This window comes from Ooceraea biroi, chromosome 4 (genome assembly GCF_003672135.1).
Source record: "Ooceraea biroi isolate clonal line C1 chromosome 4, Obir_v5.4, whole genome shotgun sequence".
In the NCBI taxonomy this organism is placed as follows: Eukaryota; Metazoa; Arthropoda; class Insecta; order Hymenoptera; family Formicidae; genus Ooceraea; species Ooceraea biroi.
The window spans coordinates 14,761,199-14,779,223 of record NC_039509.1 but is presented as its reverse complement, the minus strand read 5'-3'; the positions used below and the strand labels follow the sequence as shown (position 1 = coordinate 14,779,223).

Sequence of the window (18,025 nt, the reverse complement as noted above, 5' to 3'; positions counted from 1 at the left end):
ATTTTGCGGGCAATTTTAGGTACTGGAAGTTAAACTTGCAACAATTTGGTGTGAGCTATTACATCCCTTTCCAAGACTTTTATTGGTGTAATAATTATCTTTAATTAACGAAAACATATTTTTAGTCATATAATAATGTAGATAATATTAATTGACAATATCTGAAGTCTTTCATAAGTTTTTAGAACAATTATTCTTATGTTAAAAAAATTGAAACTAAAAGAAAATTACGAATCTCGATGGTCTAATGCTACAAGTTTGGAATACGATATCGCGCAACCAGATTTATGTAATGACAAAATTCACAATTATAAGAGATTATTGAATTTGTGACGCAAATGTTTGACGTTTGAAATCCTCTTCTAGTTCTGATTAAACGAAGCTTTCATATGCATAGCAGGAAGAAAATATGCTAATATCACGGTCTATCTTCTGTCGATTTTCCCGAACGTTATTTTCAAAGATAATACATTTTTAGTATACATCGTTCTTGGCGGAAGAGCTCTCTTTAAGATATTGATTCAAAGACGTGCATCATATCAGGCTCGTAAAAAAAAGAGATATGAATGTTTTAAATTTCCATACACATACATTTGTTTGCCAAAGCTCAATAACTCGAACATACTCGCGAATTAACAAGATATGTTTAGAATAAAGAAACTAAATGTATCAAAATTAATTAAAACGTTCTCTTTACGTGAAAAACTTGGGCATTTCTACTGCGTGTCGGCAGTTATAATAATCCCGCGAACGACTCTATAATATCGATATCGTCATTATCGCGTGATTATCGTGATTTGAAGAAGCCAACGCGATCATGGACGATCGCCAAGTCTCTCTCGTTCTCGCCGCCGGTTATTATTATTATCATTATTATTGTTATCATTATTATTATGCCAGTGGATTCGAGGTGGAGGGACACTGCAAGCCTCTCCATCTCTTTCTTTCTCTCACTTTCCATCTCACTCGTCGGCGATAATATAATTACCTACACCTACAAGAAAATTACATCGTACCCTCTGCGTGCTACCCCGCAAGTCCATGCAACACGAACGCGATAACACGTGCGCGAGCGCGCAGGTTAGTCAGTAGTAGTGCGAGATAATAAAGTTGATAAGAGTGTAGAGGGCCGCCTTTCCTGCAATCCCTACCCATCGAAAGAGAGCAAACGGGGTAGTGCTGGCGGTAGGGGATAGCGAAGGGGCGAGCGGGGCGATACGCGGGAAACGGGGTGCGAGCGGAAGCGCGAGGAGCCGGAGGGAGTGCGAAGGGGTAAATGGGCGTGGCCGGCGTTTGCCGGCGAGGCAGACGATTGGACGGTCCGCGGGGCGGCTTCGTCAAATAAAATCCAATCGTTGGGACCAAAGGAATGCGAGTCTCCAGGCTTTTTTCCTACCCTCGGCGTGCTGCGAGGCGGCGAGCCGCTTACCACCCCTCTCTTTTCGCCGCAGCCTCCACCTCTGGACCCCACCGGCGCGGCGGTTTTCGTGCGTTCTTCCGCCCTCCCTCTCTTCCCGCCTTCCTCTTTTCCTTTGCCTCTCAAGGGGGTGCGCGCAGCGCCGTTTGATGGGAGTATGATTTTATTACGGCATTACCGAGCGAGCCAAACCCCGAATTGCTCGGCTTATAGTCCGTATTATCTCACCTAAAAGGAAAAGAAGGGGTGGAAAACGGCGGGAGGGGGATGAAGAAGATGGGGCAGGGGAGGGACACGTCGCGCGAAGCGGCCACCCCTCGCGCACCCTTCTAAGGCCACTGCCTGCTGCACGTACGTACGGGGTGGTGTTTCGAGAATGCCGGCGATGCCGGTCGGGGTGAGGACGAGGGGGAGGTGGGACGAGTGAGCCACCTCTATATCGCCTTTGTGGGCCTTCATTCGAGGGTTGCATGCTCTCACGTTGCCGCCGCCACCACTAACCCCCCTTCCATGCGTTCGGAAGGCACGCACGCAGGCACGCCAGTTGACATCCTGCTGCCGAAATCGCACGTCCACGTCGTCCGGCGTGAGGACGAAACGTTTGCGTGCGCCGGAACGCGCGGCACCGATCATGTGACACGCGCGACTTCGCAGACGAACGGTATCCCGCGATCCTTCCGGTCGATCCTTGCGACGAGATGTTCGCGGGAAAAGGGGATCAGCTTGTTTGTCGGAGCTGAGTACACGTCGTTACACGAGAGCACAGTGCAACTTTGTTTCTCCTGTATTCGTGCTGGATATTTGAGTCGGATACTCAAGTTTCAACATCGTGCGTCATGCAACTTCGATTCAGAGTGATGTTGAAATAATTTGCGCTCGCCAAATGAAAGACAGATAACCGCCTGACTGATCCGATGAATCCGGAAATTTCTTGGAAAAATTGAAGTGCGATTAGTGGCTTGAGACGTAATCAAGTGGTGACAAGATAGGAGATTAAATAATTAAAGAAGATTAAATTGGAAATTGTAGTCATTAGAGTCCTTAACAATCTTGGGATCGCGGAAACGTGATTTCCAAAGCGATCGAGGTTCACATGCAGATCTTAAATGTGATAAACGTGATAAATGCAGCGTTGAAAAATTGCACTAGAAAAAGCAATGAACCTAATATCGCTTAAAAAGGACGTTGGTTGATTGCGTTGTGGTAAGTAACACGATAATCAAAGTCGAAAGATTCCGCGTCAAAGATTCCGTGTGAAAGAAGCTTCGCAACCAGTTCCGAAGGATATTCTCGATATTTCGCATCCTGCGACACGACGATCGTGACGATCGGAGGGCCTAGCAGCCGTGATATGTTCCCCTCGTCAGCGGCGATGCTGAAGAATGCCATGACCTCGCCCTTTTTGATGGAGAACCTGCTCCAGAGCAAGGCGTCGCCGGGTACGGACCTCACCAGCTTGACCTTGAACTGGGCGGCGAGTTTGGTGGCGCGACAGCGCGAGAGAGAATGCGAGGCAAGTCTCAGACTCGCCCGAGACAACAGATCCTCTCCCAATGATCTCACGCAGGATCATCTGGAACGGTCCGGCTCGATCGGCAGCGCGCGCGATCGCATGATGATCGATTGTGGCAGCAGGGATCAGCAGAGATCCAGTGGCGGTAGATCCTGCGAGCGACAGCACGACAGGATGCAGCTCCTCCAGCGCGAGAAGGAGGTCTTGGTAGACAGGAGTCAGGGCGTATACGTGGATGTAGAGAACGAGAGGATGGATGGTCCTATGGTGGTAGACCGGCTGTGCGCGATGGAGAGGCTCTGCAACGAGAGGATCGACAATCGATCCAACTCGGGCGTAGAGTCGTGCAATTCGAACGTGGACGAGGACCCGATTCTGAGCGCGGAGCTGGAGGGTGGTCCTCAGGCGGCCGACAGGGATGAGATGATGCTGGGCGAACGCGTCTCCGCGATCGAGATAGACAGACGGTACGACCTTGGATGCAGAAACGTCATGCACACGTCCGACGAGATGACGATCGTATCGGGGGAGAGGGAGACGGTGGTGGCGGCGGCGGCAGCGGCGGCGGTCGAGCGTGCCGTCGACAGAATAGGCGAGAGGACCACCGCCTGCTCCTGCGGCGACGAGCAGTGTACCGGACCCGCTTGCAGGACCATCCAGGAGAAGGACAAGCCGCAGCTCAAGTTCAGCGTTAGCGCCATACTCGGTGGCAATCACGACAGGAGGCCGCATCCCGGTAATTCAGTAATAAACGTGCACACCATGACATAATTGATTCGATAATTGCCTTGACACTTGATCGGCATGAGATTCTCCCGAAGTATGGTTTTTCAGGCTTGAAATGAAATTCTTACGGTCCATAAAAGTAGGCCAAAACAAAAGAAAACAGAAAATACTTTAAAAAGAAATTTCGTATGTTATTACAATAAATAGGGTTACATTATTTAACTGGACTGATTAGAGAAAACGCGATGTTACAAGTATATCACATAAAACCTACAAAATATTTGCAAAAGAAAAAAACTTAAAAAAAAAGATTTTCTGAAAGTCAAGAAAACTGAGCTCGCGATAATTAACGAAGTAATGAAAATAGAAGAAACTTTTACCATATTTTTTTAATCACGTTTCAGGGATGAAAAGTATCTAAAGTTTGCAAGAGAATTTTCTTCTGCTGAGTACTAGGATTTGCTTAATTTATACTCTATACCTGATTACAATTATAATAGAGAACCATATCCTAATTACTAATTTATTAGTATTTGAATTTATTGATTACAACTGATGTCATACCATCTTTGCTAAACATTCGAACCACATATCGTATAAAAATGTGTAGCTTTAACATGTTTTCATTCAATTAGATTCGTGCGATAATTAAATAATCTTCATGAGAGAAATATTTCCTAACAGAACTATATATTTCTTGCTCACCAATGCGCTCTATGTATCTATCATCTTCCGTCGTCGTGGAAAGCACCAGATATAATAGAGACAATGTCATGCGCGGTTCGGCAGAACATACATATCTCAGAATCGATGGTCCCCGCGATTACGTATTCACAGATTCGTTCACCCTTCTCATCGGAAAGACATCGTCGGGACGAAGAATTTCGCGCGGTGATCGGCCGGCGTTCGCGGAGAGAGTGTTGAAACAAAGCTCACCACAAATCAGTGTCGCGAGCAGACTTCTGTCGCCGGTCCCTAAATCTCATCCGCACACCCTCAAGACGAGTCGCGCAGCGTGCGTGCGGGGTGGAGCGCACAGGGCGTCAGCTGGTCGGCCACTTACCTTCACCCCAATATTAAGCCCTTACGATTGGTGCCTATAATATTAGACAAGCGGCAGGATTCAATGATGTATTGCCGCGTCGCTTATCGCGTTTCCCTCGCTCGTTGTGGCCCAGCCTGAGCCTTATCCGTTGTGAATTCGTTGCGAATTAATCTGACCGAGATTCCGTAGGACGGAATTTTGATCAGATGCTATTCAGATCAGATGACGTTGAATTAAGCGAGACAATCGGATAATTTTATTATCGTTATGATTATAATATAATTTTATATATCATTAATCGCATGCCTGGATTGCATTACACCGCGAATGCGACAGAGTAATGCTTGGGAAAATTGGGAAAAGTTGTTGCGGCTGCCGGTATACCCCACGCGGAGATTACAATACCGTCCCGTCATTCACAGGACACCTGAACATTCGCAGGTTCCGCGCGTCCGACGGGCCGCTGGACCCTCGCGCGAATACGCATACACGCGTGCCGACCAATCTTCTGCCGGCGTGTCCTCGTTGTCACTCTTTCCTCCGTGGTGCCAGCCGACCCTCCCTTGCCATCCTCCACGTCCACCCTCCCCCCGCGCTCATGATTGACGCGAGTCGATAAAGAGCGTGTGCGCGCGCGATAATCGCGCGTAGACGTATGTACTAGATGCATAAACTGTACGCAAATCGTCGCGCGAAGGGTCAGCGGGGGTATTCGCCGATGCGGGGGAGGCGGCAGGAGAGCGCGTGTGGGGCTCCACGAAGGTGGAAAGAGGCGAATGTTGCATTTAACATCGGCGAGTTGCACGCATCTGCCGGCAGAAGGATACGCGGGGGTGGAAAAGGGGACATCGCGCGGGGGTGAGGAGGAGAGTCGAGAGCAGGGGTGGCAATGGGGAAATTCGGTACGTTCGAGATACACGGGGTGGGAACGCGGGGGTTCGTGCGTTTGTCGGATAGCGGATGCATTGACCGTGCCACGTGCATGTGTTACAACTCCCCTGGTCCCCCCGTACGTACCGAGACCGCACCTCTCTCCCTCTCCTCTCTCATCTTCCCTCCCGTTCCCCATCGTCGACCTCTCGCCGCGAATAGACCCTCCAACATCCATGAGCGCGGGCACCGGCGTCCACCCACTGTCCTCCCCCCTCACTCCTATGTCCTCCTCCTCCTCGCGTACACATCCTCACCCCTCTTCATACTCCCAATCGTGCCCCGGTGGTAACCACCCCCCGCGGGCTTGTACGTCATGTCGAAATGTTGTGAAATAATTGCGCGAAAAAGTGATTGGCAACAAACTCGAAATTCATCGACGGGAGACGCGAGGGCTGCTCGCGGCGGGACGGGAATTTGATGCGGGGAGGGAGCGCGAGGGGTTCGGATGGTCAGAGCTACGTGGGATGATCCAACGCGGGGGAGGAAAGGGGAAGGGGGGCAGTCGGTGTCTGACGGGCGAGCGACGTTGAATTTCGAATAGCATTTTCACCAATCGTCCCGCGATTTACTGCTACCCCTGTTTTGCCCCTCGCGTACCCCCTCTGTCCAGCGAGCCACCTCTCGCGGCACATGTTTTTTGTTGCGTATCGTAGCGATTATTGATATTTTTCGGTATCGACTGTGTGTCGAGCACGTTGGAGCTCGTCTCAATACGCGTATCTCCCATGGAAAAAAATCACATTTTATTCGCTGGTTAATTAGAAGCTCGTGGACAGAAGAGAGGGAGAGGCAGGGATTGAAGAAAGCAACAAAAGACTATAAACAATTTCAAAGAATATGTATAAAATTGAAGATATCAAATAATTAATCCAGATATATTTGATGAAAATGATCTCATTAAAAATCTTATTTTTTTCGGATGTACGTCATGATCAGACAATATTTATCTCATGCAACAAACAGAAAAAAAGAAAAAGTCGAATTTATTTCTCACATTTGTATCATTGCGTTGCATTCCCACAAAATGAATTTGTAAACGTTGATACTCGGTTTTGTCAATATGAAATAGCTTTTCAACATACTAGACTTTTTAAACGCGAACCACACACTATCCTGAATGTTACATTTGAATCAAATGGATGCAGATCATACAAAATGTGATAAGAATCTCGAAAATGGACGTTATTAATACGAGAAAAAGCACGTATCTGTGTTGTCGTATCGCATCACGTCAATCTGTTCCTTACGGTCGATCAATCGCCCGTGATCCGGGAACGTTTCAGATCCTCGTGGAAGATCGGTTCGCCAAGCCTATCCTAAGACAAACACGCTCCTGTTCACGGAGGATCCGAGAAACGAGCAGCAGGGCTCTTTCCCCCACGCGTATTCTTCACGAAGTACAGACCTGCAGCGCGGTATCTAGTTAATAATGCATCCGTGACCGTAATCCGAAAGAATAACCAGCGATATATGTTGCAACCCCGTAACCCAAGGCTGGGAGGGGGCTCCGCTTAAGCCAGGCGCACAAAAAAACGAAGGAAGGACACGAGGGGGGCCCCACAACTGTAACAACACGCGAGCTGTCCCCGGAGTTTCTCGAGACCGCAGACAGGAGGTTTAATCTCACATGACGCGAGAGAGGAAGGGGGTACCGTAAGGGGGCCAACGAGAGAGGGTAGGAGGAGGGTGACGAACGAAGGGACTGACTGTGATGTCGGTGGGGTAGGTGGGGCGACTTAAAAAACTATTCCCATTCAGTGTTTCCGTTGGAGGCTAAGCCCGGTTATTAGACCGTCGCGGTTAAGCAGCGCGCTTCTCTCATTGGCCGGCTACGAAAACAACGATAAAAGGCGATGAGTATTTTATGGGGTACGGTGCGGGATGCACAATGGGACGTCGTGTATGGGCCATTGTCAGGGCATTGTCTGCTCGCGGACGCAAGGCGAGCCCTTTTTCTCTCTTCGTCTCTCCTTGCGTCTCTCTTTCCGCCTCGAACCGGCCTCGAGCTTCCATTATTTTATTATTTTCAAACACGTCACTTTTTTAGCGAACTTCTCTCTCTCTCCCTTTCTCTCTGTCTTTCACTGTCATTGGGCGTGGCGGAGCGACGCTGGAAAAAAACATGTTGGAAATGGCACAATCGGAGCGTCCAGCCCCTTTTAGGCATTATTAATGTGGATAGGTGGACGAGTTCGACCTGCCGAAGGGTGAACTCGTCGGGTGGCGGAGCTGGAGACGGAAAATCGACCGAATTTTCTTTCACATTCAAGCTCCTCTTCTCGAGAGGGTGCGTACGCGTCAGAGCATGCAGTTAACTTTTCTGTTGTCGGTAAATCTTCTTGCGGAGAGATGCGCGACAGGGGGATGAACAAAATGCTGCTGCACGATGATAAAGAATCTTGACGAACGCTATTTACCGAGCGATTTTATTAAATCACTATAATTAAGCACAGTCAGATTAATGCATATTGAGATGAAAAATTTATACATATTTAATAAAAACACAATAGGGAGTAGCAAAGGAAAAGAGTTTATCAAATTATTAAATTAACGATTCAAGGATTACTAACCTATTATGGATATGTACTGTATATTCATTGCATTCTCTATGATTTCAAATTGACAAAGAATATAAAATCTATCGACCTTTAACAAAACCAAGAAAGAACGAAGGAAGACAAATTTATGCCATCCCTTAAATAAGACTTACATAAGACACTATAAAATCACATAACGCACATAAATTAGTAATACGTCCATACGGTTGTATTTTACGGCGCACAAGACCGACGATACCAAAGGCAGTCGGTCGCACGAATGTCTGGCTATTTACCCCGGCCGGAGGTGTTGAAGCGTGCGCCAACAAGAGATCGGGCTCCGCCTGAAGCAGTTAAGGAGGGTTTTAGTCTCGGGGGTGTCGACCCGAATTATGCAACACGAAGGAATACGACGACTTAGGTATTCGCTCGCACGTAAATCCGCCACCCCGGGCACATTTTATCGTGAAACAGCCGGGGCGCGTTCCATATTTAATCGCCGGGCGGTTTACGTCTCCATATCCGGGAAGCCTCTCGAAACTTTCATAAAACGCCGTGCGATTTTCGCATGAATTAGTATGAATATTTTACGAACTGCCGTCGATAAATCGTTACGTTTCACCTCTACGCAGATTCTCTTGATACGCGCAGCACAATACTAATTGCATCGACATATTTTTACTGCAATAAATAATAAAACGCATGAAATTTGAAACGGAAATGTTTGTTTAAAATTGCATGTAAATTATGTGATGCATACTTGGTTCGTAAATAAAACGCTGGAACTCCCCGAGTCGAAATTTTGCGCCTACTTTAATGCTTTTAGCAGTCGTACGAACCTACTTTTAGGAAAATAGAACCTAGAACTCTTACATTGAAACTCAAACTCCTACAAACAGATGTTAAGATGCTATTTTGACCCTGCAACGTTCGGCTATAATCTTGATCGTAACCTGCTTTGACGCTCTAGCGGCAAAAAAGGAAATTTCGGACATATTTTAGTGTTAAAGTAGTAGCTAAATAGACGCTGAATAACGCCTCAAATGAAGAATTCGAGGTTCAATGTAGAACTAAAATTTCGACTCGGGTCTATTTGGAATAATTGCTGCAGTCAAATTTCATAATGTAAAATAATATCTTTAGTTAATAAACTATTTTAGAAATGCAGCGAAATTGTAAGTTTGTCAAGCTTTAACAATTTATGCTACAAATCGAGCTTAAAAACCTTATTTATTTTAAATTCGTTACATTTGGCAATCACATTTGTGTATTCTGAGCTTGACTTCTTTTCGCGTGTAATTAGTCTCTCATGACTAATATTGATAAAGAGAAAATTCCAAAGTTAAATTTTATTAGATACGAAATCTTAATAATAGGACACTATATTTTTGTGTAGATAACTTTCAAGGACTTCCGCCGGAAGCGATACCCGCCTTCCTGCAAAATCTGCAAAATTCGGCGGGTTACAATATCGCTAAGCCGATCGCGAGGCCGGCAGCTTATCACCCTTATCACAGGCCGAGTCATCAACCTCCCCAACGACATTTACCGCCGAATGCTCATCACACGCTGCAACAATTGTTCTATAGAGGTCCATATCTGACAGGTAAGGCAGTACAAATAATTAAAAAGAAATTTTTTAAATAATCTAGCACGACATCAGCTTAATCAAGCTGACCCAATTGAACCCGAATGAATTCAGGCATTATGCGTGAACCTAATTAACAATCATGAAAATCCTTATTTATTAACGACCAAAACTGGTGGAAAAATATTGACGACACGACGTTTCGACCTCGAATTTGGGTCCTTTCAAGTGTCAAAATAGTCGGGATATCAGGAAGCATGTTGACAATATATCTGTTGTTAGCCGACATAGACTTGAAAATGACCACGATTTTGACTGGACTAATGTTAACAACACGGTAATACCTTGACCCTGCAGAGGGACACGGAGAACTTACCGAGCATATACAATAATATTTTGAGAAAAACACATTTATCTCGGAACTCGTGAACTAGTCATTCGTATTCGAGTCTTTTAACGCACAGTTTCTGTAACGTTGTGACGTGTTCTCTTCCGTTGGTGCTTCGGTCGTCTTTCGTTAACGCACACTTTTGACGGTTGCTTTTTGGAAGTATGTCAATCTTTACAACATGCACACCTCTCTGTTTTTAACTAATTATATGTTATTATTTTTATTATTTCTCTGAATTCATACTTGTTTGTAGAAAGTGACTGTTTTGACACTTGAAAAGGACCCAAATTCGAGGTCGAAACTTCGTGTCGTCAATATTTGTCCACCAGTTTTGGTCGTTAATAAGGATTTTCATGATTTTAACCACTGGTGTCTTGAGCTAATTATTTGACTAATTAACAATGATTAACAAAGGAGGATAACTCGAATATACTATATTGGTTACAAAGGATCCCGAATTGATATTCACAATACTACCCGTTCATACTTCATCCAGCAGTTCTTAGTTCCTGGTGCATGGTATTTTAAAGTCAATGTATGTGCTGGGGTATTTCTCGTCCACACACATACGCACACACACAGACACGTGGATCGTAGGTATTCCAAGTTTTGGTATTCATTATTTCGTAGCACACGATATACTCCACGTGCAGTTAATAAACAAGCGCGGACGGGCGACGCGGAAACACGGGCGTGGATGAACGTTTAAAACCGAAACTTCCGCATATGGCGCCAGTCAGCCAGCCAGCTAGCCAGCGAGCGAGGGCGCGTATAAACGCCGCGCGCGGCCACGTGCGCGGGGCACACACCGGGTTTATCGAATATCTTGTTATAGGTAGGCTCGTATGGGACATGGAGTGCATATGAAGTGCAGTGAAAGCACTACCATATTATGTACATGCTCCGCCACAAGGCAAAATGCACGCATGCAACAAGTGCGTGCAAATATCATCGGTGCAGATAATACCATCATGCTCAGCTTGGCAATATCGCGCAGACACGATCTGGAGATTCAATTGCCCGTCTGTTATTAGATGACTTTGATATAACCACTATCGAGTGAATCGCACGGCTCGCGCGTCGCGTAATGTATGCGTTAAACAATTTTTTGTGTGGGTTACATCTACGTTACATCCACGTACGCATCTCCCTGTCGCTCGTGTTTTCATGTTATCTTTGCGATTGTTTTCCTTGTAAAATGTAGGTGTTTTCAAATTTTCCAATTTTTGATGAGCCTTAATAAACACAAAATAAAATGGAATTATTAGCTCTCGTTTTCGAAAACAATATTTAAATGCCGTGTAATATTTGCTATGTAATGTCAACGTTTCCTTGAAATTTGTTAATTTAAAATCTCCTTTTTCATTACTGGATACATGACATAGTTTCTTCTTGATGGCTTTCTTATATATTAAATTGTACTCGTAAATCTTTTATCGAGGTCGACGTCAATATTTTCGTTCTGAATTAAATTATTATCGGAATAACGCAACAAATTTACTAAATTTATCACATCATCATGTTATATTGTCGATCGACAGTGGCTAGTTCCGGGACCGGAAGTCATCATCCAGGTACACCCGGTGGAGGCGCCGTATTTCCAGGGACCATTCAAGGTAGCATTGGCGATTTTTCCGGGACCGGTCTGGTTTTTCCGTGGGCGACGAACGCGCGCGGAAAACCACGTCGTGGAATGATGAGAAGAGCCGTTTTCTCTGATCTCCAGCGACGTGGACTCGAGAAAAGGTTCCAGTTACAAAAATACATCAGCAAACCGGATCGCAAGAAACTCGCCGAGAAATTGGGTCTCAAAGATTCACAGGTGAGTGATTACATCAGAATTAGTGTATCTAGAAATTATTCCGAACATTTTTATATATTCTATTACTCGAATATGTTAAATAGCCATCAAATATAATTCGCGCGTTGCAATATTCGAATATAATTAGTGTATAATTATGTACTGTTCTCCAACATTCGGTTATCTCGGCGTTTGCAGTATGTGCAATCTGACAGCGATCAGGACGCTACATGTAATTACACTAATTATACATTTTTACTTTACGATCTCGATAAATTTATACACGCGCAAGTGCAGCGAGATACATCCTCTCTTCTTCTCGCGTTGTAGCTTTCCAAGCGACGCAAATCAGTTGCATATCAATTACAGCCCGCATCGAAGCGTATAATTCGATTCCTTGTGATCCAGAATCCTCGCTCTCGATAATCGTATCAGGCATGTCACATGCAGGCAGATTTGCATGCGCGATGATAGGCGGATGTGCTCGCGTTGTATTACAATCGAGAGGCTGCGCCGTGAGCATAGAGACGGCGTGCGGTGTTTAATCTCGTGCTTAATGATCTCCTAGGCGCAATAGTAGTTCAAGCAAATCTGTACAATGTGCTAATCTGGACCGTAATTGAACTACAAAATTTACTAACGTACTCCTAACGAGAAAATTATTCCGTTATTAATACCAACAGATCAGTTACACCCACAGAAAAGATTTCTGGACTTAATGCTATTACTCTTTAAACTATTATAAAATAAGATCGCTATAGCGACAATCATATTTATTATTGAAAAGAAGCATATTTTAATCTTGAATAGAAAATTCGAAAATCTAGATTCAAATAATCTTGGTGCTATCCCATTAATTTTCTCAGAAGGATTTAGATAAAAATTTGTAGCAAGTTCAAAATATTCTTGATTTAAGAATATTGTGAGATCTAAAAGACATCTTATTCTATTCTTCTAAGAGAATTTGTAGAATCTGCACAAAACGGCCAATATTTATGTGTTGCAATCGAAAATCGGGAAAGTGTTTCTGTTATTTACAATGAATAAGTGCAATACTCTACAAGAAATATTAAAAGATATGGAAATGTCTTATCTCGAATCTTATTTCTCAAGTAAGTATATACAGGGTGTCCAGTAATGATCGCCCCAGCTTCCGTACACGAGTAGAGCGGATCGAGACGAAGAGAAAAGTCCTATACCGTTTTGCGATATTCGCAATAATAATCCTATACCTCGAGCGGCTCGGCACTCGCCTCCGCGCTCTGGATTCGCTTGACTTTAATATTCAATATTTCGATTATTATTGCGAATATCGCAAAACGGTATAGGACTTTTCTCTTCGTCTCGATCCGTTCTACTCGTGTACGGAAGCTGGGGCGATCATTACCGGACACCCTGTATATACTTGAGAAATAAGATTCGAGATAAGACATTTCCATATCTTTTAATATTTCTTGTAGAGTATTGCACTTATTCATTGTAAATAACAGAAACACTTTCCCGATTTTCGATTGCAACACATAAATATTGGCCGTTTTATCCGAATAAAGGACGCAGGAGCGCCGAGTCGACGAGCGACTGTGAGAAAATGATGCGTCGACATCGACAAAGCCTACTATAAAGTGGCGCTAATATCAAATTATTCTACATACAAGAATATATAAGCATAAATTTGTACATGTTACTCTTGTCTCAAGACAGTAAGACAATCTTATTTAATTCGAGAGAGAAGAATAGAAATTACTGATTTAAATTAAAAATTGTTTTATTTTCATATTTTTTATACTTGTAATACGATTAAATTAGTCAAGAATATTTTTCGTCTTGTTATCAGAAATCCTTTCTGAGGGTGTAGAGATCAACCACATACTTGACAAGATAATTGCGTTGAGTTTGGTTTTTCTCTCTTGTATCGTAATCATGTAATTTCTCTAAATAAAAAAGATGCTTCGTTAACAATCAGTGGACATCGGATTTAGCATCACTCGCTCATTTGAGTCATCATAACTTTATAATCCTGCTTTTCTCATCAAGATCGTTCGCGATGAGTTCCGAATTCGATTATGATATATAGATCACGGATAACTTCCGGGAAACTGGGTCGACGGTAAGAGCTTATTAGAAGGAGTGAATAGCGATTTTCAAGATGATTCTCGCGCGAGAGATAATCACGCTTCTCGATAACGGGCTACCATAATCGAGCAGTTAGACGCGTGCGAGACCAGGAGAAGAGAAGAGAAGCGAAGAGAGAAGGGGCTGTTCGTAGAGAATAATATATTGTGCTTAATGACCTTATTAGGGCACTAATTGTCGTTCTAACGAAGTACGAATCCCTCGTACTTGGCGCCGAGCGAATTTAGTTCCGCCACCGCGTCAGTTTCTCGCGACTCCATTTGACAGATTGATAGGGACTAATGCTCGATTTTGTCGAGTACCGCGTACACCATGCCAGTACGTGCGAGCGAAATTGCACACATTCGTGTGCACGTGTTCGTCTAATCGCGCGATATAAATGATTTCAAGAAACGATCGAGCGATCGCAGCTCACTAAGTTGCAGTAGAATAATAATTAGCTTTACGTAATTATTTTAATGCCAATCACGCAGCATCCGTCAGGAGAACAAACGCAATAGAACAAATGCAACGTATCTATATCGAAATTTTCTCTTTTCACAATTCGATACGCGCTCGTAAGATTATTGTTAAACATTTAATGCGAAACCAGATGCAATTTAGCGTGATAAACGCGATCGTCCATGTAGCAACGAGTGTCATGAAACATAGCGCACGGCGCATTACATACCTGTTGCTGATAGAAAATAATAATTACGATCGCGATAGGTAGGAAAAAAGAATACGATCTTTATACATGTATTAAAATTACATTTTTAATATTACACGTTCCACCAACTTTGCATATTAGCTTCAGAAGAACGTTTCTGCGTTGGCGCAGTATCTATCACACGGATTATCTTTTGAAGACTCGTTCTAAAGCATTAATGTGATATGTTTTTCATCTGAACGTTCATACAAGTGTACGGACGATACAGACGACGTGGAAATGAGATAAAAGCTCGATGGCCGCGCGTTCGGTCGTCACGATGCTTGCCGGAAGTACGCTCATGAAATCAAATGAAACTAACTCGCACTACCATTTCCGGCTACCGTTTAGTTTCATTAGCGTCGCCGGGTCGGTCCGGCAGTCGAGCGATGTGTGTGTGTGTGTGTTTGTTCGTTTGCGTCTTGTGTGTGTGTAGCTGCAGCGGCGTGGCGTCGGGACGCCCGTGCAATGTGCAGAGTATAACACCGTATAGGCTACGCATACCTACGTGTGTGCAACTAATGAACTGGCATCGCCCGATTAACCCCAACCCGTGGATATTATGTGCCCTCTCTCTCTCTCTATCTATCTCCAACACAGCCAGAGAGCTCGCTCTTTCTGGCGAACGTATCACGGCACGTCGATACCGTATCCGCGATGCACGTACGTAAAACGTAGTACGCCGGTACTTAAGGGGTGTGTGACTCCAACCGAGATAATTAGACTCGCTCTGTAATATGTGGAAGCGAATAGATTGTTGCTCAGGTACGATAAGCCCAGATTGCTCTTTTGTAATTAATTCTCGTGCTCGAGGAAGATGCCTCATGTGTCAGTATTCTGACATTTCCTTTTTTAAATGAATCAACGTTGTTGAAATATGTGGTGATAAGCTATTCGAATACTTCAATTTCATATTAAAAAATTACTTCAACTAATATATTATATCGATAATTGAGCAAAATTGCGCAAGCAAGAAGCGACCTCCAGTCGGATGAATATGAGAACAGCAATTATCACAAGATGTAAAAAGTCAAAAAGACTATATTAAAAGACTATGAATTTAACGGACATTATCTGATACCAAAAAGAGATAAAACCGAATTAATGAAATCAGCTGATAATCGCACGTATGAGCTGCTCCACTGATCGAATCTCTGATCATTTAAAATTCCAAATAATTATCGCTTTGCTCGAAATCTGTTACCGGGAAGTGCGTGAGAAGATAGAGCAAACAAGAAGCGATGTCTGGTTGGATGAATGGTGGTCGCGCGCTGAATATACGGGGGAGCAAGGACGGCGACGGTGCCCTGCGCGAGAAAGGGACAGGCGGTAGCTAGGGCAGTGTAGGGATATATCCTCATGTATAATTCACACCTCGAGCGCCATGCCTCCACCGCCATTGGTCGAGGCTCACTCTGTCGCTGGTTTTACGAGAAAATCTAAGGATCGAGCGCGCATACATGCACACGTATTAGAGACATGTGCATGCAAGGAGTTCCCCGCGTTCCGATCCTCTCAACCCTCGCGCGAAGAAGAGTGAATTGACGTTTCTTGCGGCTCCGCAATCCGCATACCAAAATTTTGCATCCTTCTTCCGCCACGTGACCACTTTTATTTCTCTCCTTCTCGTTGAGCGATTGCAAACAGCGTGATGAGGCTCGAGCGGATATCCGCGCAATCCGAGCAAACTCTCTCCTCGCGAACATGCTTCGGCGAAAACGTTCCGGATTCCTGAATTCTATGATAAGACGTAAACACGCGCTTCTCTCTCCGAAACTGGATCGCTGAAATTTCAGACGTCCCATATATCGCAGAACGTCGAAATGTCTTTGAATATCTCTTGCTTGAAAATTGCGAGTTTGCTGTTCGAGCACCGTCAGTATAACATCTCTCCTGTTTCCTCTTCCCTCTTCGTACTTCATACAGATATAATTAGATTCGAATTTCCGGCAAACTTGATTTCTACTGAATGCGCGAACGAACGAACGAGCGAGCGAGCGAAACGAGAAGCAAGTTTCGGTACGGTTTCGAAATGGCAATTTCAATCACCCGATCCCAATGAAACGATACTTGGGCACCGCGAAGCGATTCAGCTTCGTAAGTACATATCGAACTTGATCCCGCCGTTAAAAGCAATTGAACTCCAACTGAACGCACCCGCAATATCTCTAACATTACTTTTTATCGCGCGAGAGAGAAACTTTTCCCAACTTTATTAGAGGGTGGTTCCGTGGACGAGAGTTCCCGCGATTTGAGGGCTGCGATTCTGCGCACTCGTCTGCCGGCTATCTAATATCACGGTTCGCCACACGAACACCCATAAAAGCGATTATTGTCCAATGATAGTTCTTTCTCTCTGCCTTTCGCGTTTTGCCACCGCGCTCTCTCTCTCTTTCTTTCTCTCTCTTTTTCTCGCTTTCCTTCTCGATGTCTCTTAATAGCGGCGAAGTGTTGGTAGCAGATGCCGAATTTCACGTCTCCCTTAATGTACCAAGCGCGAGCGCGATAATATCGCTATCGGAACTCCCGTCGATATTGCAATCTAAGTTATCGGGCTATCGACTTGTCGGATTCCTGGCGAAGTGGCATTGTTACCGCCAGCGTAGCCTATTATTGTATTGTTATGTGTGGCACATTATGGTACACCTAGATTAATCTATAAAAAAATAATACGAAAATACTTTTCTCGCTCTTTTAGTTAAACTGATCGTGATTTTCATGATTTTTCAATGTTCGCATAAAAACATCAATATTACCGTGGCGGAAACTTCCTCGAATTTTTTAATCAAGACCCGACAAAGCAGTAAAGTTTTCTCTAACAGCGAAATTTTCTAAGAACAATCTTGCTACCCGTTTTTAATACGATGGCTTTAGAGCCGAAGACACGCGTGTGATATCGCGATGCGAAGATTGGCTCAAATTATCGAACTTCGGATTGTGCCGGACCCATGAATCTTTTCTCGAATTTAATTAAGGACTTGCGGTGCCACGGGTGGATGATAATAATAAAGCTTTTCCACGAGGTAATCTGTACTTTGAGGGACGGCAGAGGATGGCGGTGGGATGAAGGGGGAACAGGGATGGATGAGGGAAGGCGAGGTGCCGTTTCACACAGGTTCGAGGCTTCACTACAGTTTATGACGAGGGTGGGTTTAAGAGGAACGTCGAGGGTTAAAGGGGGATAACTAAAGTAATTAGTGATGGCGAGCGAGAGCCAACCCCTTTCTTGGCTGTACGTACTATACCACCCTTA

The 18,025-nt window shown here is 44.5% G+C and overlaps 1 protein-coding gene across 1 annotated transcript in view; it reads left to right on the top strand.

Annotated features, from left to right (window-relative positions):
• The first annotated feature begins 1,748 nt into the window (after nucleotides 1-1,748).
• The window catches only part of LOC105283926, a 28,959-nt gene continuing 12,682 nt past the window's right edge, over nucleotides 1,749-18,025 (top strand). Inside the window, exons 1-3 of the mRNA XM_011347062.3 lie at nucleotides 1,749-3,666; nucleotides 9,568-9,777; nucleotides 11,692-11,972. Of these exons, the coding sequence (XP_011345364.1) occupies nucleotides 2,769-3,666; nucleotides 9,568-9,777; nucleotides 11,692-11,972 (1,389 nt within the window). The 5' untranslated portion in view covers nucleotides 1,749-2,768. The remainder of the gene's footprint in view (nucleotides 3,667-9,567; nucleotides 9,778-11,691; nucleotides 11,973-18,025) is intronic.